The sequence below is a fragment of the Mauremys reevesii genome, linkage group 7, assembly GCF_016161935.1.
Source record: "Mauremys reevesii isolate NIE-2019 linkage group 7, ASM1616193v1, whole genome shotgun sequence".
Classification (NCBI taxonomy): Eukaryota; Metazoa; Chordata; order Testudines; family Geoemydidae; genus Mauremys; species Mauremys reevesii.
Window position 1 is genome coordinate 120,456,861 of NC_052629.1, and position 25,441 is coordinate 120,482,301.

Consider the following 25,441-nt stretch of genomic DNA (forward strand, 5'->3'; position numbering starts at 1 on the left):
CTTTTGATGTAACACGTTACAGTGACTGGGACCAGGCACATGGTTTGGATCTGGACTTCCCCGTACGCTGCATCTGCATGATCTAGTGGTTAAGAATTAGATATGTTCATGGAGGACAGGTCCATCGATGGCTATTAGCCAAGATGATCAGGAATGCAATCCCATGATCTGGGCATCCCTAAGCCTCTGACTGCCAGAAGCTGGGAGTGGATGATGGGAGATGGATCACTCAGTAATTGCCCTGTTCTGTTCATTCCCTCTGAAGCATCTGGTATTGGCCACTGTCGGGAGACGGGACACTGGGCTAGATGGACCATTGGATTGACCCAGTGTGGCCGTTCTTATGTTCTTAAGACACTGGACTGGGACTCAGGAAATCTGGGTTCAGTTCCTAGCTCCTGTGTGTCTTTGGGCAAGTCATTTAGGCTCTGCTTCAGGGAACAATCCCTATTCAGGGCAGCACTTAAATGTGTGTGTAAAGGCTTCCCTGATCTGGGACCTAAAATATCTCCTTGCCTCAGTTTGTACTTTTTGCTTATGTGCTGTCTCCCCTGTTCCCCACTTTCATCTGGTCTATTTAGTTTGTAAGCCTTTCAGAGCAGTAACTCTCTCTGATGGCTAGTCAGCACAATGTCCTACACAATTGAACCCGACTGCTGTTATTAAAATAATAATAGATGGGGGTTGGCTCTGGCCAATTTCTAGACCTAATGTAACCTCCAGGCTCCTACATGTACAATCCTTGTGTTTTTATTTACCAACTTAGGGTGAGGGGAAACTTTTGGCTTGATTTATTTCTTAGTAAAAGCACTGATAAAAGTCATCAAAAGGAAGGAAGAATCCTAAGGTCTATCTGACATTATTTATCTCCATCTTCTTGCATTCATTCCATTCTAAAATGAAAACAGGAGAACTGTTATACCGAGAGATTGCAGAAATCCTGTGCTTGCATTGAAGGATTAAATCAGTATGGTTGTGATATAACATGCAATGACTTGCCTAACATGTAATGAAGAAATTGAAATTGAATCTCTCAGTGCATCATGCTGAGTAAGGGGTTTGTTCAACAAGAAACTGTCATATTAAATTCTTGTCGTGATTCCAGACCCCTTTTGAGTCCTAAATCTTTTGGAAGAGACTAATCTGAAATCAAAGCGAAGTTGCTTAGGGTTGGCAGGCCAGAAGTGGTCACATTTGAAAAAGTTCAAAGAACCTGCAGAGAGAGGTTGAAATTAGTTGCTTCACTACAAAGCTTACAGCTCACCTACCCGCTGATTTGCTTTTTGCTTTGATTCTTTATGCTCTGTCTTCTTGGCTTCTTCTGAGTCGGTTTAAAAACATATAAATCTGAAGTGGGAGCTTGTCCCGATTTCAGTATTTATTTAATAAAAAATAAATCAGTCTGCACTGTTTAGTACAACATTAAAACAAACATAGCTTTAGAAACGTGGCGTTTGGAAGGTTATGGATTTGTTTCTCCACTGCCTCACTCCTTGTGGAGTCATTTTAATTTGTGCAAAGTGGGCGTAGTGTGTTGCTCTTCTGGTTTACCCGCCTTTTACTCTCGCTTGGCACAAAAGTCAATGGCTGCCCAAAAGGGACTCTGTCCCTTTAATTTTTTTAGTGGTAGAATGTGTCATACTAAAGGCCAGATTCTCGGCTGCTGTAAATTGACTTTGGTCCTTTGAAGTCACTGGAGTCATGCTGACTTATATCAGCTAAGAATCTAGCCAGCTGAATGCCAATTTCTATCCAATTCCTTTATGATGTTGTTGGTATTTTCTTCTTAGAAAGACTTTTACAAGCAAGAATAAGATGCAATACATGATACAAAGGAGGACATTTCTCTTGGGCTAAATTCTGTCCTCAGTTACAACCCCTCATCATTAATGGCTACCATGGTGAGATGGAGGGCATAGTTTTTGGCCTGTTACATTGAGTTTAAATACCCTATTTAGTTATTGGATGTATGTAACAATGTAGCCCTAACTGCATTAAAACTGTCTCATTGCTTTCCATTTCCAGTGTTCTGCTTCTTGTGGACGGGGACATAAACAGCGAAATGTGCACTGCTTGTCAAAGGAAGGAAACCGCTTAGAGAACGATTATTGCAAGCACCTTGCTAAACCGAACGTGCAAAGAAAGTGCAGAGGGGGCAGATGTCCGAAGTGGAAAACGGGAGACTGGGGACAGGTGAGATGCAACATTTTACCTTTTGCACCATTAGATATTCCTTATCTGGTTGCCAGCATAATTTCAGTCCTTTTGCAATAAAAGTATAAATGTTTTGGGTGACATTCTCAGCAGGGTAGGTCGGCACAGCTCCAGATAAGCCTATGGAGCTGCACTATCTACATCAGCTGAAGCCCTAGCACTGTTTTAGATACAAAAAGGAGATCAACTGTTAACAAAAAAGCAACTGTTGTAAATGTCTTGGACTGCTGCTGGAAAAGGCATTGCTGTGTATGAGTAAGCAGACTCTCTTCTCCTCCTCCTTCCTTATTATTTAAATGCGTTGGCTCCTAAGTACAATTGTGATGAATTTGGAGGCATATGAAATTAAAATATGTTTGTTTATCATTTTCCTATTAAAGCTGAGAAAATATATAGGAGCTATTCATTTTAAAACATACTTTTCGCTCAGTTTTGTGTTCTTCCAAATGCATTACAGTGTAACAGCATCTGACGAAGTGGGTATTCACCCATGAAAGCTCATGCTCCAATACGTCTGTTAGTCTATAAGGTGCCACAGGACTCTTTGCTGCTTTTACAGATCCAGACTAACACGGCTACCCCTCTGATACTGTAACAGCAGTTTTCCTCTGTGTCAGTACAAAATCAGATGCTTAGTGCATAGGCTGCAGGAAAGTACGAAAGTCTGGATTTTTCAAGTATGCTGTTTGCTCAGACCACAACTTTAATTCATTTTGATTCTTTATTTACATTGCTTTCCCCATATTAAACTATTGAGAAATATTTCAGGCATGAAAAATATCAGTTTGCTTTTCTCATTTTTTTTTCGCTAATACTGATAGTGGAATTTGGGTTTTGAAACTAAAATTTCATATTTTCCATAACACCAAATTTAACCTATTTAATCAGATTTATTTTTACCTCTGAATCTCCATTTTGCATGTACATTAATGATGTGCAAATCAGACAAATTATTGAAGATCCATAAGTAAATGAATATTTAACTTGTACAATGTCATATTCATTCACAATCTTTCTCTGCTTTCTATATGAAACCCTAAGATTCTTGCTGTATGCATCCTTCCCTAAAAGATAAAACATGAACACATCTATACATGCATTTGTGTAGACAAATATTAATAGATACATTTTTATCAAATGTCAAATATTAAATTTAAAAAGCATTAAAGCTATCATTATTTTCAGACTTGGATTTTTTTATTCTTCTCTTAGAACAAGTAGAATATGTGTTGTACAATATTTGTGTTTCTTTCTTGGAGAGTGGGGTAATCATATATTCATCATACAGGTTTAGTTGTTTAGGCCCTGATCCTCCAAAAAATATACAAGTAGTTAACGTTATGCACGCGAGCAGCCCGGTTGAACTCAATGGGGCTCCTCCCAGATTTAAAGTTAAGCACAGTGCCTTACTGTTTGCACTACCGAGGCCTTAATTTTGTCCATAAGCCTACAAGAATAAAGAATCACGTGACCATTAAAATGTCTCATCATATCAGATCTGCACTTTATTTAAAGTGACTGCTCCTGAAAGCAATTTTTGCAGCTAATAAAAGTCAATGTACCAACACAACGGTCTGTTGATTGCTTAAAAATATGCTAATTTTAATTGATAAAGATAAATGCTCTAAAATTCAAAACATTCTACTGCATGATAGGATTCAGTTTCATACAATTTGAGAAAGAAGCTCAGCTTAATGAGAATATGAGGTGATTTATGGCCTAAAGTCATCTGTTATGACTAGGCAATTAAAGAATATTTGTATTCTTTATATACTATAGAGCATTGCCAGCGTGACCCGCTGAGGATCTGACCCTAAAAATTAGCTATAAAAGCAAAGATGAAAACGCATCTTATAACAGCAAAATAGATCGTTTAAAAATAATGATGTTATGATACTGTTTCCTTATATTCTGTCTGTAACACAGAGCCAGTCACCATATAGTAAATTGGCAGAGTGTGTCTACGTTTGATATAGTAAAACTGGAACAGTTAGAAGGCTTCAATAATGTCATGCCATAGTGACATGCATGTCACACTTCTAGAAGGGCCTTTTATGATAAATACTTTTGAAGGTATACAAGTGATTTGTTTTATAAATGGCTGAACAGCAGTGATTAAAATGCTTTCTCTGTCTGATACATCCTGAAGCCTGCTAAATAGTATAACTGGTCAACTGAAGTCAGCTTGGCCAGATCCCACACTGGTGTAAATCAATGTAGCTTCATTGACGCCTATGTAGCTGTAATGATTTACACCAACTGAAGCCTGGGCCCAGAGTTTTTCAAATATCTGCTCTCTATTTGGGCTCAAAGATGTTACTAAAATGGTTAAATGAGTTAAGAAATTGATTTCTGATTGGAAACTTGACAGCAAAAAGTAAAGCTCTGCGTTCTGTAACACTGAACATGTATCTAATGTGCCTGGAGTCTAAAACAGAAGAAATTAGCAATCGCACTCTGGATCCAGTGTGTTCTGAAGTCAGTTCAGTCGTTGATTTCAATGGGTTTTGGAGCAGGACCTTAGATACAGGATACAGCCCCAGGCACTGTGGCAGGAAAGTATCTGGAGTTGATATGCAGATGGCTCACTGGCTTCGACAACCAGGGGGCGTTTGGCCTGAATTAGGACTGCAGGATAAGGTCCCTAATTAATATAAATATGGGCAAAACTACAGCCAGTTGTATATGCCTTTTTCAAGGAGAGTGACGTTTTGTCACTTTTTCAAGGCCCAGCCGCCATTCACACTCCATGTTAAAGAGAGAGCAGAGAGCTGGTGTGATCCTTCCACACCAGGAGTGAAATGAGCTATGTGCTGTTTGAAATCTTAGCTATGAACAGTTTGGATACCATCAAAGAAGCACTCTGTTTTTTCGTAGATCTTATCAGCTGTAAAAATAAGCACGGTGCTATGCTACTATGAGATTGTCTCTTTCTGTAGCGGGTAAACCAGCAATAGACTGTGTGAGATGTAAGACAGAGTTTTAAAATACACATACATTTTCTTTGTCACCACACACCCACGGTTTGTGTTGTGTGTGCCCGTGGCTGTTTCCTTTTCCTTTTAGAAATGGTATGGGAATGATTAATAATGAATACTAGCCAGCACGAAGTATAAGAGAGTGTTCCAGTCCCGTATGTTTTCTATTATCTGGACTGCTTGTATTTAAATTCTGGGCAATTCTTTTCTAGATAATTATAAATCCTCCTTCCTAGAGCAAAATATTTGTTAATTTATGCATTCATCTGAAAAGGTTTTTCTCTTCCAGTAATGAATGGACCTGTGTTTTTAACTAAGGAAATGCCCCGAGACGTCTGACAGCTTAAAAATAACAATACTTATTCTGTAGTCTGAAAATTGTCTGTTTCTTTATGTAGATTTCAGGCTGAAACCTGGTCCTATATTTTTCTCAGTGATAAACTTGTGCGTAATGTAAGTTAATATGTTCCATTTTTACTGTTGTGTTTCTCTGTAGACAGTGGAGAATTTGTGCTAAACTACATCGAGGTCTATGGTGAAAAAAGTGGCAGGTTTGTTCTGTCCCATAGAGGCATGGGCGGCAGGTTATATATTTGTGTGGGGCCCGGGCCCCAGCAATATTCAGGGCTGGGCGCCCTGCTCCAGCAATAGTTGGAGCTGGGACTCTTCCCGCCCCCCCCCCCCCGGTCCTGCCTGGATCGGCCCCGGCCACCGTAGGTCTCCCCCCGCCGCTGCGACCCTGCCTGGAGCAGGTCCCAGCCCAGCCTGCCTCCCCACCCTCCGTGTGTTCACCCCCCTCCGCCGCGTTGTGTTGCGTCCCTGCCTGACAGAACGCAGCGCGCCTCTCCCCTGCCTGCTGCCCGGAGGGCTCCCAGCAGATTTGCTGTCTGCTGCCGCAGGGTCCTAGTGCCTGCCCTCCGCCAGTACTGGCAAGGCAGGCTGCCCTTACCCTGAGCCTCTCCAACCCCAAACCCTCAGCCCCAGCCAGAGCCCTCATTCCCCCCGCACCCTAATCCTCAGCCCCAGCCCTGAGCACCCCCACATCATGAACCCCTCATCCCCCTGCACCCTAATCCTCAGCCCCAGCCAGAGCCCTCATCCCCCTGCACCCTAATCCTCAGCCCCAGCCAGAGCCCTCATCCCCCTGCACCCTAATCCTCAGCCCCAGCCAGAGCCCTCATCCCCCCACACCCTAATCCTCTGCCCCAGCCCTGAGCGCCCCCACATCATGAACCCCTCATCCCCCCGCACCCTAATCCTCTGCCCCAGCCCTGAGCGCCCCCACATCATGAACCCCTCATCCACAGCCCTCACCCACAGCCCAACCCTCTTCCCTAGCCCTGAGCCCCCTCCTGCATCATGTACCCCTCATCCTCAGCCCCACAGTCCTCACCCTGCACTCCCTCCTATCCCCAAACTCCCTCCCCCTTCCCACACACCCCTTCCCAACCCCAAACTCCATCCCAAAGCCTGCACCCTTCACCTCCTCCTGCACACCCACCCCCTGCCCCAGCCCAGAGCCTGCACCCAGCACCCTTCCTGCACCCTAATCCCCAGCCCAGGATCTGCACCCCAGACCTCCCCCGCCGAGCCCCCTCCCAGAGCCTTAGGCAGGTGGGGGCGGAGTTGGGGGGGCGGAGTTGGGGGCGGGTTCTGGGCCCCACCAAAATTTTTACAAACTTGCCACCCATGCATAGAGGATAAATATATGAGCATAGTAACAGTATGCCCTGATCCTTACATGAACGGGGGAGAACTGTAGTATCAGGCTTATTATGCTTTTAGGGCCAGATATCTAGTAGGTATAAATCAGAGTTGCTCTTCTCAGATCAACAGAGTTATTGGTAAAACCATGATCACTGTTAGAAATGCTGTAGGGCAGAGTTTCTGTCTAAATGGGCATTTATAATAGTGTATCATTCTGTTATTAGGAACCCAGCTGTAAAATCCTACCTGTACTCTGACAAATATGTAAACGTTATACACGAAGAGTGAGAGGGCTGCATGCTGATTAGGGGCTTGATCCAAAGCGGACTGAAGTCAGTGGACTGACTCCTATTGACTTCAATCACCTTTGGCTCTGAACGCTAGGTGTGGTAGCCCCTTTAAAAGAATTCTAGCCCATAAACTCGCAACTTCCTTCTTTTCAGAACCTTAGAGATGACGCCGTTCTGATTTGTAAGAAGAATGACGTCCATCCAATATTAATTTTCTAACAGCGGCTGTAGTTTCTCTTCTGTTATTGATTAAGCCAAATAAGTTGTTTTGAAGCCTTGTATCTTTGGGGATTTTGGGATGTGTTCTGGATAAACATGATAGTATAGCAGGGATCTCAGGAGTGAAATCCTGGTCCCATTCAAGTTGATGAAAAAGATTTTTCCTGACTTAAGCTCACAAATGGGGTGCGATCCTGGCTCCACTGAATTAAGCAAGAGTTTTTCTCTTGACTTCAATTGAGCCAGGGTTTCATTCCAGGTGAGCCCCTAAATTAGCCAAAATCTTTTCCTGGGGGCTTGTGTCCACGACTTAAAAGCCCCTGTCGGGTCCTTGGGAGTATTACAGTTTTACATACAGTAAACTGGAGTACAGTTATTACAGCTTTACATACAGTAAACTCCCATTACTAAAATAAGACGACATTGTCTTTTTTGGCTCACTATGTTGTATAACATTTTCCTGTTCAATTCGATATCTAATGCAGGATCAGGCTCTTCTAGGACAGAGCTGCAACTTTAACCCCTTCTGTCAATATCACAACAGTCTTGCAAATGTGTGTTTTGTAGGTGGGCAAGTTTATGAGCAAAAGTTATTTAAAGATGGATATGTTTCTCCGACTGTGTTTCTCCTATTCAGCTCACTCTCTCTCGTGGAATGTTTAAGATAAACCATATTATTAATCATAATAGAAGCACTACAGCATATGGGATGTATTTGCATCACGAATCATAGGAATCTAACTGCGTTGTGCGACTTTTCCAAGTTACACAAACCAGCCTTTCATAAATATTTATAACCAGGAGAATGTTCACAGTCAGGGGTTTGTGGGTTTTATTTTATTATTTTTTTTTGTCTCCTTTGCTTTCTGATGTGTTCAGATAGTAAAGGAAATGCTGCATTACAGAAGAATACTTTTTAACGTTTTGGAAGAGGATTCCTTGCACATTATAAACTGCTTAATTCCATTACTTAATAAGGCTTACTTTTGTGGTATTATAAACTTGTTTTCTCAATATCTCATATATTAATTAGGTCTTTTCTACTAATTTTTAATGAAGCAAAATGTTAATCATAATATCTACATTTCAACTATACATTTCTGTTATACACACTTCTATCTAATCTTTACTAATCTTGTTCCACATTTACAAACTATATATTAGGACCTAACAATAAAGAATCCATAGAGCAGTGAAGTTAAGTACCAGTTAAAAATATTATATTGTAGGATGTTAGCAGAAAGTATTTTTGTATGGAAAAAATTAAGCTATTGAAAATAGTGAGCTGTAGATATTAATATTCAAAAATCAGAAAAACTTATTTTGATCATGATTAAAATCAGGCTTTCATGATATGACTAGAAGTGGATAAAAATGTGCTCATGCCATAATGAAGCTACTATATGTGAAAATAAAGCAACTAATTTACAAAAATAGTTTGTGGGGATATGCAGTATGTAGTAATTTGCTATGGTGTATATGTAACTTAAAAGTAATTCCAGAAGTCTCGTACCTACAAATCTTCAGTGCTTTAGTTCTTATTCTATATAATTCGTGCTCCTTTTCATTACAGGCTGACCAGTCTACTGAACGATGTTTCTGTAAAGTTTGATTTATTTATTTAAACTATTGAACTGAGTGTGCAAGGAGTAACATACAATTCCTGCTGACTCTAGCATCTTGTGATTTTTTTTTTTAAACAATGCTGCTATCCTTAGAGATTTTTGCAGTATAAATCTTGTAGGTGAAACCCTGACTCCACTGAAGTTAATGGCAAAACTCCCATTGACTTCACTGGAGCCAGGACTTCACCCTATGCATTCAGATTCCCTGCAGAATGTTTTCTTACATGGAGAAGAACTTTCTGCATCAAAAGGAGTCAGAGTTTTAAATGTCTAGGTGCTATTGCTTGCCAGCTCAGACAAGTGTTAAATGTCTTTCAGAACTCAAAGTAGAGCAGCATCTCAGCTCCCTTCCTCGTCTGAAATCAGGGAGGTTCACTATAGCAATGGAGAGTTTCACAAGGGAAATAAGGAAAGCTGCAACTTACTTCTTGTTGTCCCTCTTTAGTGCTCCGTGTCCTGTGGACGAGGCATTCAGCAGAGAAACGTTTATTGCCACACGGGCACTCAGAAAACAGCCAGGGAGACCGACTGTTACCAATTCACAAGACCAGTCTCTGAACAGGAATGCTACAGTGCTGAATGTCCCCGTTACAGCTGGGAAATGGAGGAATGGCAAGCTGTAAGTAAAAAGGGCCCGTAGTGGGCAGCTTCAGCAGTATTCAAAGCATACCAAAGTAAGACCTTCTTCCTGACGTTTACCAGTATCACATTACTCGTTCTGTGAAGTGTGAACTACAGAGAGACTTAAGAGATGGCTGGCTTGTTCAAAAGATTGTTGTCAGATGGCCAGGGTTTACACTAAGCAGGGTTAGAGCTCGCCTTGATGCAGACTGAGTGTGTATTTGTGTGTGTGCGTATGTATGTGCGTGCACGCATTTAAGTTTAAAACTTAGGATGGCCAAAAAAAAAAAAAGCGTGACGTAAATTAAATAGTGATGTGTGTGCAGATTGTGCCAGTTTTTTAGAAAGTACCAAAGAAAGCACTGGAGCGTGAGAAGATGCATAGTATAGTTTTATATGTGCATGCTGCGGAATGTTTTGGTAGGACCTGCACAAAGCCAGTATTTTTCACATTTTGCTGGCGCTGCATCCGATTCCACTCCACTAGTCCCGTTCATTAGTAGCTGACTTTGGGCGGGAGTCTCCCATCCGTACACATGATGAAGTAGTAATTTGGTATGTATGTTTTATTGAGCTAAGTTTCACTATTTGCAGAGCTGTAGGAAGCTGTGTAAGCTATGCATTTAAAAAGTAACCTCCCACACTACATAATCATCTGTGTGCCTTTGGGATACTTGTCCAAACTCCCTCCGCCCTGCTCTCCCCCCGCCCCCCCCCGTAACATGATAACTCTCCCCATCCAACATGACAAGTTCTTCTCCTTACTCCACCAGTCCGCCATCTTTGAAACACACCTAGATTCAAGATGCACTCAGATCTCTTGCACCGTGTGCACTTACTATGACAGGTACGTGTGTAACCCACACACCTCCGGGGTGTGGTGTTCTGTCCCATCTAGTGGCACCGAGACCACTTAGAGAGAGATTATTGAGTCTGCTCTATAGTCTTAGCTAAGAGTATTATGGCTTTTAGCTCATGCTAAGCTGCAGAGGTCCTAGGCTCTATCCCGCTCGCCGACGACCAAGATCTGTTGGGGTTACATGCGGTATCAAGCATCGTTAGAATTTCAGCATTACTTGTGGTAAACCTACTAGAATGTGTCTAAGTGGGATGATGATAGTTATAGCCGAGATTATGACAGAGCTGCTGGACCCTGTGAATATAGCAAGGGCAAATGAGGATGAAACCAGAGGCCTTTCTAAGGTCAGCAGGGAAGCTATGGATTCTTACTGTCTACCCAGGCCTACAAGTGGATGTAGGGTCTACTTTTCAGCTGTCTAAATCGTGCATTTGGATATTCAGGTTGCCAATTTGATTATCTAATTGCAGGATTTTTATGCCTCTTAGGCCATCCGCAGTCAGAATTCAGACTTCTAATGAACCAACATGAAGGACACACAGACAATTATTAATGTAGAAAGCTTAATATGATGCCAGATTATTTTTCTGAAGATAAATATGATTGTCTACAAATCCCCGTTCACAAAATGTACACTAGAAATAAGAACACAGCCAATTTTGTTCTAAAATGGCCTATGTCAGAGGTTCTCAAGGCATAATCAATTGGCAATTGACTGGTCACATGGTACTAGCCCCTCCCCCTTATTTCCAGCTGCTACGTTACGTTCTAACACAGTTAAAACACACAACTTCCTAACATTACTTTTCTGCTGTAGTTTCTCCAAAGTGGTACAGTGTTGAAGGGGAGGGGAGAGGCATGGCTCCCAAAAGAATCCCTGTATTACACAACAGGCCAGGAGATGAAAAAGGGTGAGCGTAGGACTGTTCAAAATTTTTCTGCTGGATTGTTCAAAAAATGGTATTTTTTGAAAAAAATCTGACAACCTGCTGACTTTTTTGAAATGTTTCATTTATTGCAGACATTTTTGGTGATTTCTAGCGAAATGAAAATTGTGGGTCTGTTTCAAACACTGCAAAATAGAAACAACTTTAAAATTTGTCAATATTTAATTATGGGTTTTTTTTTTTTAAATGCCATCCTGTTCTCAGTGAGAACCCTGGAGCTGGATATTTCATAGTAAGCAACGGCTGAGAGATTTCTGAGCATAGAGAGCTTCAAGTACAGGGTTTTATTCTGCTGCTTTTGTGAGGAGAATTGCTTTGCATCCTCATGTGTAACAAACCTTTCATGAATCTCCTCTTCAATCCAAATGGCAACCTGCTTAATGTGCCTTTTGCTCTGCCTCCTGCCGCAGGCACATAACCCTTATTGATATCAGTAGGGGTTTGGTGCGCATTAAGGACCTATTGAAATCAACGGCAAAGCTCCCAATGACTTTAATGGTGCAGGATCAGAGCCCATGTCCTGAACCTATGTACATTGTGGTTAGTAATGAAGGCTGCAATGGTGCAGATTCCATCCCATAAGGAGAGCAGAATAATCATTAAGCGATCTAGGGCCTGGTGTTCATTTACACTAAGGCCCCTTTACAATGCCTTTGCAATGCAAAAGGGTCTTAAAGCAGGAATAAATTCTTTAAGGCCTGTTTACGCTGCCAGAGGGGGTCTTCAATTTAAATGAGAATCTGATCCCTTCTATTCAGAATGCAAAGGACAATCTAGCGCTGCCCGTTTACTATAGTCACCTGCTTAGAATATTGGTGTGCTCGAAAACTCCCATTTTCTTTATTATTGTTCTGCAGTTGTATACAAGAAATAAAGAAAAAAAAAATTCACAGATGAAACAAAAAACATTTCAGTCTTGCAAAGGCTGTGGAATGTTTCACCTGCAGCAAGAAGATTCAAGGTCAAAGCAGCAGCTCCATTCTTTCTTTTATTAGCTCATCCTTGATTCATTACTGTACGAGACACTCACTCATTGCAGCATAATGGATTATTGTATATACCTCACGGCCCTGAAGTACTTGGCCTTATGGACTATGTTACAGACAAATTTAACCAACTTTGTTCCGTTAGCTGTGCCATAATCTTAATGTTTGAAAGCTGTAATGATGATAGATTCACATGTGGGGGCAGCTGAGGAATGATTCCAAGACTACTAGAAACCTTGGGGATCAGATCTGTAGCTGGTGTAAAGTGACATAGGTCCATTGACTTGAATGGAGCTACCCCAGTTTACAGCTGCTGAAGATCTGACCCTGCAGTTACAAGACTGAGGAGGTAAGAAACGGAGGCAGAACAGAATAGACGATGCGCTGGTTGCCTCAGACAGAAGTGTGTTAGCAGAAAAGAAATTTGCAAAAGGCCAAGCTGTGCAAAAGGCCAAACACATTCTCTTCTACAGGGCACATTAAACCCATTCAGCTAATGAATGTGCAAGCGGGAAGGAAAGTAGATCACCAACCAGGATGCAGCTTTAGTACTTACCAAACAACATAATTAGCCCTTAAAGGAACTTCTCCAACCTGTGGTCCCCTCTCTCACTTTTTGCCACTGGAGAGAATGACCCGCTCCTCTTCCCACCACTTTTGTGGGAGGCAGATGTTCACATGGGTTTCTTAAAGGGCTCCCCACCAGACTGTGTGCACTCTGGAGAGCTCGAGCATGGGACACGTAGGATTCCAAGGAAGCTTTAGGGCTAGAGGGGGGAGAGAAAACCCTCCTTGCCCATGAAGAATCACTAATTGAAACCCACTGCGGACGTTGCCCATTTCAAATTTGTCGCTTTGTATCCGTTTCCAAGTCCTTCTCTTGGAGTAGTTTTTATTTTGTCAGATGTACGGTTAAAGCAAAATCACCTCCTTGCCAGCTATAACTATAGCTTGCATGTTATTCATAGGGCTAAGGCACAGATTGCTTTAGTATGCTCTGAACAAGTAATGCAGTAAACCCAAACTGACACGAATGGCATGACCTAAAATAACATTACAGCACCCTTCACTTTCTGAGTTCATTTTTTACAGGGAGCTTGTCAAGCATTGTTTAGTCTTCCTTTTTTAAAACACCGCTCTAGGCTTGCCAGTGAAAAGCCATAGGGAACATCCTGGAAACCGTCTCTTGTTATATCGGTTAATTAACTCTTCTGGCTTCTTACAGCACTGAGGATGCTGAAGTGGTTGGATTGAGTGGGCAGGTGCTGTATGGTGTTGGTGGCCTCTGATATAGGGGAGACAGGCCTGCTGACGGGGGGAAAAGGGGCAATTGCAGGGGCCTGGGAGTTTTAAAAGGGCCTGGGGGGCTGATGCCACAGTAGCGGCAGCCGGGAGCCCCAGGCCCTTTTAAACCCCATGGGAAGGCCACAGGGCTCCTAGGCGTGCATGGCCAGCACCTAGTTTCTAATCTGCGGGGAGGGGGAGGGGTGCTCCCCTCGGCTCTGCCCTGACCCCCCCCTACTCCACCCTTCCCCCAAGGCCCCGCCTCTTCCTGCGCCCGCCCAGTTCCGCCCCCTCCCCCAGAACATGCTGCCCCCTTGCTCTTGCCCCCTCCCGCCCCAGTGCCTCCAGATGCCGAGAAACAGCTGATCTGTGGCAAGCGGTAGCTGTTGGGAGCGGGGGGAGGCGCTGATCAGCGGGGCCCGGCAAAGGGCTGGAGGCGCTGCGGGGAGGGGGAGGTTCTGGTAGTGGGGCTGCCGGTGGGGGTGCTCAGCACCCACCATTTTTTCCTGTGGGTGCTCCAGTCCTCGAGCACCCACGGAGTTGGTGGCTCAAAACTGGCAGTGGTGAAGGCAGCCGGGCGGGCAGGTGGAAGCCCTGGCCGTGCCAGAAAAGCGCACCCAGCAGCACAGCTGGAAGCTCGCTGGGCACCAGCCAGCGCAGGTGCAGCACCACCCAAATGTCAGGCGGACCAACTCCGTGGCTTGTACGTGCCTGCACCAGCCACCGCACGTGGTCCAGCTCCACGCCCATGTGGCCACGGGCCAGCAGCAGCCTGGGGCCCGGCTCCAGCCCGTCCTGCATGAATCAAACCTCAGCCATCCCTTTCTAGGGGACCCACTGACTGTTCTGCCTTGGGGTCTGGAATTGCTGTCGGCGGGCCTGAGGGGAGATCATGCTGTGTGTTCCCTTCTGGCCTTCTACTCAGTGATTCCATGAAACAGATGTCAGTAGAAAAGGCCTGTTAATTTCAAGGACGAAATGGGGGTGGGACTAGGGTGACCAGATAGCAAATGTGAAAAATCGGGTCAGGGGATGGGGGGAAATAGGCACCTATATAAGACAAAGCCCCAAATATCAGGACTGTCCCTACAAAATCGGGACATCTGGTCACCCTAGGTGGGACCAAAAGGAAAAGGACAAAATTGGGAGGGAAAGAATTTGTACATTCACCCTTATGCAAGAATGCTGCAAAAGAATGGAAATTAGAGAGAGAGAGAGAGAGAGAGAGAGAATTTCCATTCTTTTGCAGCATATATATATAATTTCCATTTTTTTGCAGCATTCTTGCATAAGGGTGAAATACACAATTTCTGATAGATAGATATATAGATAGATAGATATAGATATATATCTGAAATTGTGTATTTCTGGCATTTGTTACTTCAGGAGAAAATTTCAGTGCTGACTTAGGCAGAATGCCCACTGAAAAATGTCAAAACAAAATGTTCTGATTTTGTTTTTTACTTTTTTTGTTTTGTTTGCTTGCTTGACATGGAAAAAAAATGCTTCAGTTGACCTAAAGCTGCAATTTTTTTGGTGGGGGAAAAAGTTAATTTTTTTGGCCAGCTCTATTCATGAGCTTAAAGTTAAGCGCCTGCTTAAGTATCTTGCTGAATCAGAGCCGAAATAGACAAGACAGAAGAAAGGCAGGAGATGCATTAGACTTGCTTCCCCTTCCTCTTTGCCCAGGTCTTTTGCCCTTTAGGGTAGTACATGGCAAGGTTCCTCATTTTACAGGTGAGCAACTGAGGCACCGAGAGATTTAGCGATTTGCCCAGGGTCACTCGTGGAATCTGTGGCAGAGCCAGGAACTGGAATCTCATTTCCTGGGTCTCAGTCCATGTATCTTAACTGCAAGACCCTCTTTCCTCTCAAGTTAAAAATTAATAACACAATATGGCAATATACTGTCACTGTATCTATCAGTCACTTTGTCTTTTTCCCATGGCATCTAAGGGCAAACTGGAAGTCATGTTTGAGGATTCTTCTGCGTCTTGGACAATGTGACAGTCTGAACTTTTTCTAGTACATGTTGCAGCCTAGCAAGGGGGCTTCCAGTACCTGTTGCTTGTGGTATTATTGCTGGTATTATATGAAGTTTCTCTTCATTTACTGGTGCTGGCATCAGTCTAGCTTAAAAATCATACAACTTATTCCCAGGTTTCTGCAGAAACTCCCTAATTAGAGTGGAGCACTATGGCTGCATTGGAAAGGTGACAATTAATGCTTTTTGTTGACTGTGCTTAGGGAATCCAGTAATGTAATTTAAAGGAGTTCTCTACTTATACCATGAGGTGATACCTGAGAAGGGCAAATACAGCACATTTGGTTCGCCCTCTGGGGAAATCACAGTCAAGCAAATTATTCTGTTCCCCTTAGGAGTGCTACATTTCAGTTCAGACCTAGGGGAAATTTCCACTCTAGGGACTTACAACAGGAGAGTAAATAAGGTTGAAAGCACATGCAGCCCGTGGGGTCTTTTGCCAGACTGCAGATTTTTTAATATTGACTCTTGCCTCAGAGCTGCTAAATGACTCCTCCAAAATAAATGCTGCTGGGTGGGGCTGTTTGCAGTTTTGCATGATTACTATTTACTAAATATTGATGTTGAGCATTAACTTGCATTTCCTGCGAGCCCTCTGCATCCAAAGGGCTATGCTGCTCGTAACCACAGCACTTCTACTTATTGACATTTTATTTCAGCCTTCTCAAGAAATAATTTGCAGTCTGGGTTCTGACAGCTAATTAAAAACAAAAGGCTCTGATCATACTGCCTTTCGCCTAGGTGTACTTGGTAGATCTCGCTCATCATAGGAAAGCAGTGACTGGTTCAGAGATCTTGAAAATGATGTACAAATGGTGAAGCTAGCTGGATGAAACCCTAGGTAACTTGGCATGTAGATTTGTGCGTGTGCGTGCAGTCCGATTGAATTTGCTTAGAGGAAGACAATTCCTGCACGTTATATCCAATGATAATTTCAAGAAATGGCCTGTTAACGACTCCAGGTAGCTGAAAGCTTAGCAGCTTCTGGTAATTTATTATTTTGACTTTTCTGCTGTCAATGGCTCTGACCCTTCCATATTTTTGGTAGGTTTTCTTCCCAAAGCGCATTCTATGTGTGTGAGTGCAGGAAGGAGCCATGCCCTAGTTCAGCACGACCCTGTGACCGGAGTGTTTCTCCACTAACAGAGGACAAGGAGACGAGTCCGGTTTGCCTCCTGTGGCTGCAGAAGGCTTAGAAAGCATTTGCTGGGCTTGGCATTGTGCATTGTAGCAGCAGTGGTTAAACCAGATTGAAGCAGTAGGGGGACCTCTCAAGGCACCAGTCAAGGAGGAGAGAGGGGAGCCCGCTTTACTCAAGCCAAGCTGAGAAGGGGAGCTCTCTTTCTGCTTTTAGCATGGGTTGGGGAGCTGCCCATTCCCCTCACTTTAACCTTTAAGCTCAGTTAGGCGCTTGCTCTTCCAGCCCTTATTCATGGGAGTAGTGCCACAGAGAGGGCTGAATGACTGGGCCTTAACATGTCTGGAAAGGCCCTTTCAGGAGCAGTGGTGAACCTCTCCATCCATTGATCAAGGGATTTTCAGAGCCCAGCCAAAGGTGGGTAAAGCGTGTACACAAGACCTGTTTGCCTAGCGTGTTTTGGCTGATGAAGAGCTCCTGTTCTGCTCTCTGTCGCCCTCCCACAGTCCAAGCAGTCTCAGTAGGGCTGCTTTTTCTTCACCAGTGCTTGGGAAACCAGGGACGACCTTCCCTTCGAAATGCGGGCCTTGCTCCAATGAGCCATGCCTGGGTCCCCTCGAGGCAAGACGGCTGCAGTGCACCCCCCCGGGGGACTACCCCTCCAGATCTTTTGTAAACGTAAATTAGCTCAGAAGGCTGCTTGCTCCATCAGACGGTGAACGTGCTGTGCTGATGTTCCCAGGTCTGCACCGGCTTCCAGTCAGATTCTAAGTGGAGTCTAAAATGTTGGTTTTGAGCCAGGAAGCCCTCCGTGATTTGGGCCCAGGCTGTGAGAGAGAGAGAGAGAGAGAGAGGGCTCCTCTCCCTCGGGGGTAACGTGGCGTTTGCAATCAGAGGAGCTGACAGACCCCAGGTTTAAAAGAAAGGGGCCAGCTGACAGGCTCCCTTCACTCCAGGGCCGCCTAGAGGATTCAGGGGGCCTGGGGCAAAGTGGGGGAGCAGCGGCGCTTGTACTCACCCGGCGTCGGTCCGGATCTTCAGCGGCATTTTGGCGGCAGGGGGCCCTTCAGTCGCTCTGCGTCTTCAGCAGCACTGAAGGGCCCCCCGCCGCCGAAATGCTGCCAAAGACCCGGAGCAATTGAAGGGCCCCCCCCGCCGCCGATATACCGCCGAAGACCTGGACCGCTGCCGGGCCAAGGCTCGCGGGGCATTTCGGCGGCAGGGGGCCTTTCAGTCGCTCCGCGTCTTTGGCAACACTGAAGGGCCCCCTGCCGCCAAAATGCCGGCCAAAGACCCGGACCGCCACTGGGCCAGGGCTCGCAGGGGCCCGTGGCCTGGGGCAAATTGCCCCACTTGCCACCCCCGGGTGGCTCTGCTTCACTCTGGAAGTCTCACTTCCCCCTACTTTTGGCCCAACAAAGCCCAAGTCTTGTTAAGCTTTGGGGTATGTTACAAAGGTTCCTAGGCCTTGCAGGAAGGGTTGAGTTGCTTGGTTGTAGGGCAGTGGACGAAGGCTGGTCCAGAGGTTAGGGCTCTTGTCGAGTGGCGACCTGGGTTCAAGTCCTTGCTTTGCCACAGACTTTGAGCAAGTTGCATAGTCTCTCTGTGCCTCAGTTCCCCTTCTGTAAAATGGGGGTGGTAGCCCTGCCCTGCCCTGCCTCACAAGGATGTGGGGAGGATAAATATATTCAAGATTGTGAAGCGCTGAAATATTGTTGTAAAGGGTGCCAGATGCGTACTGTACGTAGCTGGCTTATTATTCGAAATGAGCAATCATTGAGGAACCTTTCTTCTAGAGTCCTTCCCTGGGCTCCCATCTTTTGTGTAGGACACAAATCATTTTTTATTTTTTAATATTGGTGATAGGTGCTTTTTAATAAATCTAAATACATAAACCTCATTTCACTTCTCAACTCCTTTTCCCGTTTCCATGGTGTCAGAGGTGCCCATGATTATTTGCCACTCCTCCTGGTTCATGGCGCAGGTTATAGGCCTGCACATAGTTTGGGGAGGGCTATGGGGGAGCATTGCTCCTCCAAACTGTGAGTCTCAGAAATGTGCAGAATTTGCCCCCCACAAGCGGCCCCGTTGGCCTGGCTGGAGTTGTCTCCCCAAATATAGAAGTCAACCTACCCCTATGGTTATAGGCCCTGGAGTTCAAATCCTTTTCTCTTCAGTCTTCTCTTGGCAGAGTCTTTCCATTGTATCCTCTGTCTTCCATTGCAGTCCCTTTCCTCCAGTGCTTTCTTTGCCGGTCATTCTTCTCCCATTCTTATCACATCTCCAACCCTCCTCAAATGTGCATTCTCCAGCCAGTCCATCAACGAGAGAGTCCCAAGTTTATCTTCCCCTCATTGTTCCATGCACATTCTGTCTACCCTCCACTTACCTGCCATTCTTACCTTACTGCTTACCTGCCATTCTCCTCAGTATATTGTTGGCTAAATCTAAATACATAAACCCACACTGAAGTTAATTCTTCCGTCGGGGTTGCGCAAGGTAGCCAAGGACAAATTGGATCCACCAGCGTTTAAAAACTAACCAGTGCCGCCCTATTGACTCTTGCCAACTCTTGTTACATCAGGCTGCGAGCAGCCCCTGAACAATTCCTAGTCTCAAAATAAGGGTGGCCAATAAGGAAGCAAAACCCTATTTTACATTAATTGGATATAAAATAGGCATTTTAGAAAGACAATAAGGGGCAGGTAGGGTCTAGTGAGTGGGTAGGGCACTGGACTGGGAATCAAAAAACCTCTGTTATATACCCAGCTCTTCCACTGACTAGCTGTGTGACCCTTTGAAAGTCATTCAGCCTCTTTGTGCCTCTGTTTCCCCTTCCACCCTTTGTCTTGTTCATGCAGTAGGGTTGCCAACCCTCCAGGATTGGCCTGGAGTCTCCAGGAATTAAAGACGAATATTTAATTAAAAATTATGTCCTGTGATGAAACCTCCAGGAATACATCCAACCAAAATTGGCAGCCCTACTATGTAATTGTTTGCTCTTCAAGACCTGGGCTCTTTCTCTTTATTAGTTTGTGCAGTGCCTAGCACAGTGGGGCCTTGATCTCAGTTGTGGCCGCTAGTCGCTACCTCTGAAACAAATAACTAATAATAGAAAGCGACAGCATTCATAAGTACCATTAGTTTATCATTTGTACTGGGAAAATGTTTTTGCGTCACTACGTGAATTAAAATGAAGTTCTGGGACATCTGTGCTGACCTCTCTCATTTATTGGCAGTGCATGAAAACGTGCGGGGAAGGGTCCCGATACCGGAAAGTTGTGTGCGTGAATCAGAATAACCAAGAGGAGGACAGCGTGAATTGTGATGCGAGCAAGCGCCCCTCTGATAGGGAGAGCTGCAATTTACCGCCTTGCGAGTACGTCTGGATTACAGGGGAGTGGTCTGAGGTGAGCCCCATAGGGAATCTACCGCAGTGATTGTCATTCTGCTGATTGGACTGGGACCCTCAACATCATTAGTCTGATCGGGGTCTGAATGTGCCCTCTGAGTAGGGTACAGAGCCAAACCCTCAGCTGGAGCAAATTAATGGAGTTCCTTGGCTTGGATGGAGTGACGCTGATCCTCAGCTTGGGGCAAATGTCACCAAAAAACTCAAGTCTTTCCACACAGGAGCACCATCCCTTTGCCCCCTCTCCCCGCCAAGAAAAGCCTGGGTTGATGTGCTGGAGCAGTAATTACTGCTGGCAGCACGGTGCTGGATACTAATCATTAGTTTGTTTCTTTCTGTGTAGTTTCTCTGTGAGAGAGAGGAACAAAAGAGAGGATATTAAAAAGTAAAGATCAGTTTCCAGTTCGGTCCTGGTTGATAACTTGAAGTGTTTTTATTCCCACATGGATTCCACCTACTGTACAGTGTAGATTAAATATGTTTTTATTCCCCTGGTACACGTAACATAAGTGAACCCAGTCAAACCATGGCCTCTTGTTTGCACAGTTCCACTAGAAATGGATCCTTAGCTGGTGAGAATCTGTATAACTCCATTGAGTTCAGTGGAGCTACACCAATTTCATCAGCCTAGAATCTGGCCTTCGAAGATCAGCATAATTACCAGATCCTTCTCTTAATCCTGCATACCGTAGCATTTGAGAGCCCACTCCTGCTCGCTTTCCTGACCCCACTCATAGGGCTACTCGTGCGAGTGAGTAAAGCATGAAGGAGGAGGCGTCTTCTTCCCTTTGGAGCCAGAGCTCACTGCAGAAGGAAACAAACTAATCGCAGATTGTTTCTTTCTGCATCAAGTGGAGTACTTTCCACTTGGAAGAGCAACAGAGGAAACTGACAAGGCTGCTGCTGACACAGCAGAGATGAGAGAGAGAGAGAGAGAAAGAAATGGTAAAAGGTGAGATGGGGAGGAGCCCAAGAAAATACAGGGGAGAGAGATAGAGAGAGAGATTTTTGGGAGGACCAGCTTATGACCCAGCATTCTTCAAGTGCCAAATGTTTTTTCTGGAAAAATGTTCCTTCAAATATGAGAGGATCTACCAAAGTATCTGCTTCAGTAGACTACTGTGGGTCCAATCCTGCAAACACTTATGCACATGCTTACATTTAGCCAGTGCCATGGGGTTACTCACATGCATAAAGTTGCATGTGTGCATGTTTTCAGAATCAGGGCCTATGTTATCGCACAGATCAACAATGTATTCACCCCAACTGCTGCTGAATTCATAGCCTATAAAGGGAACGCTACAGAATTGCAGCCAAAACATCGTCCATTCTCCTGTAGCCTCCTAGCATATCTTCATTCCAGTGGTACAGGGCAGGCATTTACCCCCCACCTTTTCTGAAAATCCTGTAGAACAACACAGATTCACAGCAGCGTTTTACTGATCGCAGAGGACCACACACTGCTCCCCTTACTCGTGAAGAGAAATACCGTATGGCACAAGGAGTCCCACTGACATCAGTGGACTCACGCACGCAGATTTATAGCAGCCGAGGATCTGTCCAAATGAGACTACTTGTGAACTGAGCTACCATTCAGAGGGAGTAAGGGGGGTCAGAGTGTGACCCACAGCTAATTTTAGCACTTGGCTTTGTAGGTTGCCAGTGGCCACTACAATAATCAGCAGCCACTTCAGTGCTGTGCTTTAAGGCGTGCCGGTCATTTATTGATCATTCTGAGCACAAGCATATAGTATCCCTTCCCCCGCACCACCGCCATAACTGGCATAAAATTCAAGCTAGCCTTTCTTTTCCCCTGTTTGTCAAAGACACGCTGTGTGCGCCCATGTACAACGTTAACCAAACTCCTTCATTTCCCCAGTGCTCTGTGACCTGCGGCAAGGGCTATAAGCAAAGGCTGGTCTCGTGCAGTGAAATTTACACCGAGAAGGACCATTACGAGTACGGTTACCAGAATACAGACAACTGCCCTGGCACCCAGCCACCAAATGTCCACACATGCTACCTTGGGGAATGTCCAGTTTTGGCAACATGGCGAGTTGGCAACTGGGGAAGCGTAAGTTTAATGTTGCGTTGTGCCTGGAGAGAGGCAGTATTACCAAGGGGCGAGAGAGGTTGAAGTTGAGCCGGTGGGTCAAAACATTGGCCCGAAATTGATGCGTTGGTTAACACACATTCAGGCAATGGCAGCTTTAGCCTATGAGTCTGTTCCCAAGGGTCCCACACCCAGCAGTCAAACAGCTGACAGCTCCGATGATCAGCTCTGCTGAAGCCAGGTGACTGAGAACCATCAATGGTTCTCTGATCCCTATGGCCCTTCCTTTCTGCTCTCCCCTTCTGTCTTAGCAAGACTGCACAGATCGCTTCCTCCCAGCTCCCCTCTGTGCTCTGCGTGTCTTACTCTTGCCATCCCAGGTAGCTTGTATATCCCAGCAGCCTTTGCACAGATGGGCAAAAAGGAGGAAGTGATCTTTTGACTGGGATCTAGCAAAAGCGATGGTTAGCCATGTGTTTTGGAATGAAATTCACTCACGTGGATGTTCAAGGCTTAATAGGTGAATAATTGATACACCAAAATTTGGACAAATTTTGAGCATCAACACACAAAGAATTACACTTTCCTTTCTCCCCTTACTTCAAGTGCTATGATAGAGCAGTGAAAAGAATCTAGCCTTTCAGTGTACAATTATTATAGTGCCAAACCTTTTCTGGATCCTAAACCACCAGATCAGATTTTAGTTAAAAGACGACAATTCACATTTGAAGACTTCGCCATTCTTTGAAACGTTATGTTCCCCAATGGCTTTGATTCATTAACACATCTCAGGCATATAAGGATATGTATCAAATCTTTATGAGGATTGAGTCAAGCAAAACATTGTGAAATTTGTCTGAGTTAATAGAACTTCTTTTGGGAGTTACACACACTTCAGAAAGTAAAAATGTGGCTGTTGGTTTCCTCTATTGTCCTTACCAACCATTGTAAACTACCATGGCTTTGCCAGCCTTTGATTTTCAAAATAATTTAGTGTGGAAATAATTCTCAGCTTTGTTCAAATCCTGGCCCCACTCTGCTCCCATTGAAATGTTATGGTTCAGGGACTGATACAGAGTGACCACTGTGACCCAGGGATAGGCACAAATTGATCATTTGTGATTGGCTCTAACACGTGAAGAACCTTTTCGCCATCTGACTGTGCACTAGTTAGGAATACATTTTCAACAGGAACTAGTGATTCTGGTTGCCCATCCTGAGACACCGTAAATGGGCCTGATTTTTAAAACTTAATGGGAGCACTGGTCCTTTTAAGATGTCCCAGGTTGGGCACCCAAACATGGAGAGCATCCAAAAGCACTCATGGCTTTTGAAAATTCAGGCCTCGAGCTGCTCAAAACTGGATGGTTTCTGTTTACAGGATCTGGTGTAAACATTTCCTTTGGTTTCAGTCCTTACCCCTGAGTTTCCTTTTGAGTTTGGGTTTCAAAGAGAGCCCAGGTGTAGCTACCATTTCACCTGATCTCTTGCACAGTTTGCATATGAAATCATACATGAACCCATGTTTGTTCAAAGGGGCCTTTCTGTGACCTGGAGCAGAGTTTCACATTCGTAAGCAGAGACTTGCTTGGATTCTGGCTCCCTAATGAATGTTTCTCTGTCGTGCATCCCTGCTGATGCGAAACAATGTCAATCCACTGGGTTGAGCAAGTGGAACGAGCAGCCTCTGGGACTCTTTGCTTGAGCATATTGTTCACTTGAACCATTTCTGCCCCAATCCAGCAAAGCACTTTAAGGCTGATGAGTAGTCCCACTGAAACTATGGGTCTCCTTGTGTGTCTAAAGTTCAGCGTGTGCTCACATGCTATGCTGGCAATCTGATCTTCACCAACCAACGGTCTGTGTTTTACCTGCCTAGCAACGTAAGCACCAGTAATGGCACAGGATTTACGGTGTTTTATTTGATAGTGCTCGGTGACTTGTGGCATTGGAGTGATGCACCGGTCAGTGCAATGCTTGACCAACGATGACCAGGCGAGCTCTTTGTGCCATGCTGATTTAAAACCTGAAGAGAGGAGGACGTGTCACAACATCTATGACTGTAAGTCTACGGAATGGTGCTTTCCACTTACGGTGGGGCCAGAGAGGCACCGAGCGCCTGAGGGCTGCAGTCCTTGGCACTTCCCGCATCGGGCCCTTGATTCGGCAAAGCGCTGAACCTGTGTGTGGTTTCCTTGGAACCACTCCCATGCTTAAAGTTAAGCATATTTAGATGCTTCCCGGGATCAGGCCCTAAGCGCTCCCAGAAGGAATGGTGATCTACAATGACTACTTGACTACAACTATTTCGGTGTCATTTCAGGTGAATTACCAAGCAGCTGCCAAGATGTTAAAAGACTCAAAGGTGTCATTGAAGATGGTGAATATTACCTTAAAGTCAAAGGAAGGATATTAAAGGTGTGTTTCGGCAACCTAGTCCGCATTTCTTAGAGCTGCAAGATTATCTTGTGTGCACTCTTCACTTACGCATTTCCCACCGTCAGTTTTCTAGTCACATGCTTTTCACAGTCAGTGCCTGACAAAATTATGATCTCTGTCACTCTCAGATATATTGTGCTGGGATGCAGACTGACAGCCCAAAAGAGTATGTGACGCTTGTCAGTGGGTATGCGGAGAATTTCTCTGAAGTGTACGGCTACAGGTAAGCAATCTCTTGGCTCTGAGCTTCATGCTGCTTTGTTTTCCATGGCAATCTTTTCCTGTCATGAGTAGAAAGGGTTTTCTTTTGATTTAGATTACATAACCCGACTGAATGTCCGTATAACGGGAGCAGACGAGAAGACTGCCAGTGTAGGAAAGATTACACAGCAGCTGGTTTTTCTGCCTTCAGCAAAGTCAGGCTGGACCTGAACACAATGCAGATAATAAGTGAGTAAAAACAGGGCCTTTTACCCAAATGGAGCTGTAAGTACAGACAGAGAGAGGGAATTCAGTGTGCCGTGTTCTTGGGCTGTCTTGTGAAAGACCTGCTTTCATTTTATACCCGGTCACCCCAAATCATCAGATCTTTACCCTGAAAAGCAGTTTAGGGGCACTAGGAATG

At 44.7% G+C, this 25,441-nt stretch overlaps 1 protein-coding gene across 9 annotated transcripts in view; it reads left to right on the plus strand.

Moving 5' to 3' along the window:
• ADAMTS9 (ADAM metallopeptidase with thrombospondin type 1 motif 9) overlaps positions 1 to 25,441 on the plus strand; it is a 149,514-nt gene that overhangs the window by 102,943 nt on the left and 21,130 nt on the right. For 7 of the 9 annotated variants that reach the window (XM_039546993.1, XM_039546995.1, XM_039546997.1 and 4 more), the window contains 8 exons: positions 2,026 to 2,193; positions 9,479 to 9,652; positions 20,152 to 20,322; positions 22,204 to 22,398; positions 24,307 to 24,439; positions 24,701 to 24,795; positions 24,945 to 25,039; positions 25,133 to 25,266. In XM_039546993.1, coding sequence (XP_039402927.1) covers positions 2,026 to 2,193; positions 9,479 to 9,652; positions 20,152 to 20,322; positions 22,204 to 22,398; positions 24,307 to 24,439; positions 24,701 to 24,795; positions 24,945 to 25,039; positions 25,133 to 25,266 — 1,165 coding nt within the window. Of the gene's footprint in view, positions 1 to 2,025; positions 2,194 to 9,478; positions 9,653 to 10,427; positions 10,502 to 11,330; positions 11,407 to 20,151; positions 20,323 to 22,203; positions 22,399 to 24,306; positions 24,440 to 24,700; positions 24,796 to 24,944; positions 25,040 to 25,132; positions 25,267 to 25,441 lie in introns of those variants that run through there. The other 2 variants (XM_039547003.1, XM_039547000.1) reach the window with 2 other exon arrangements.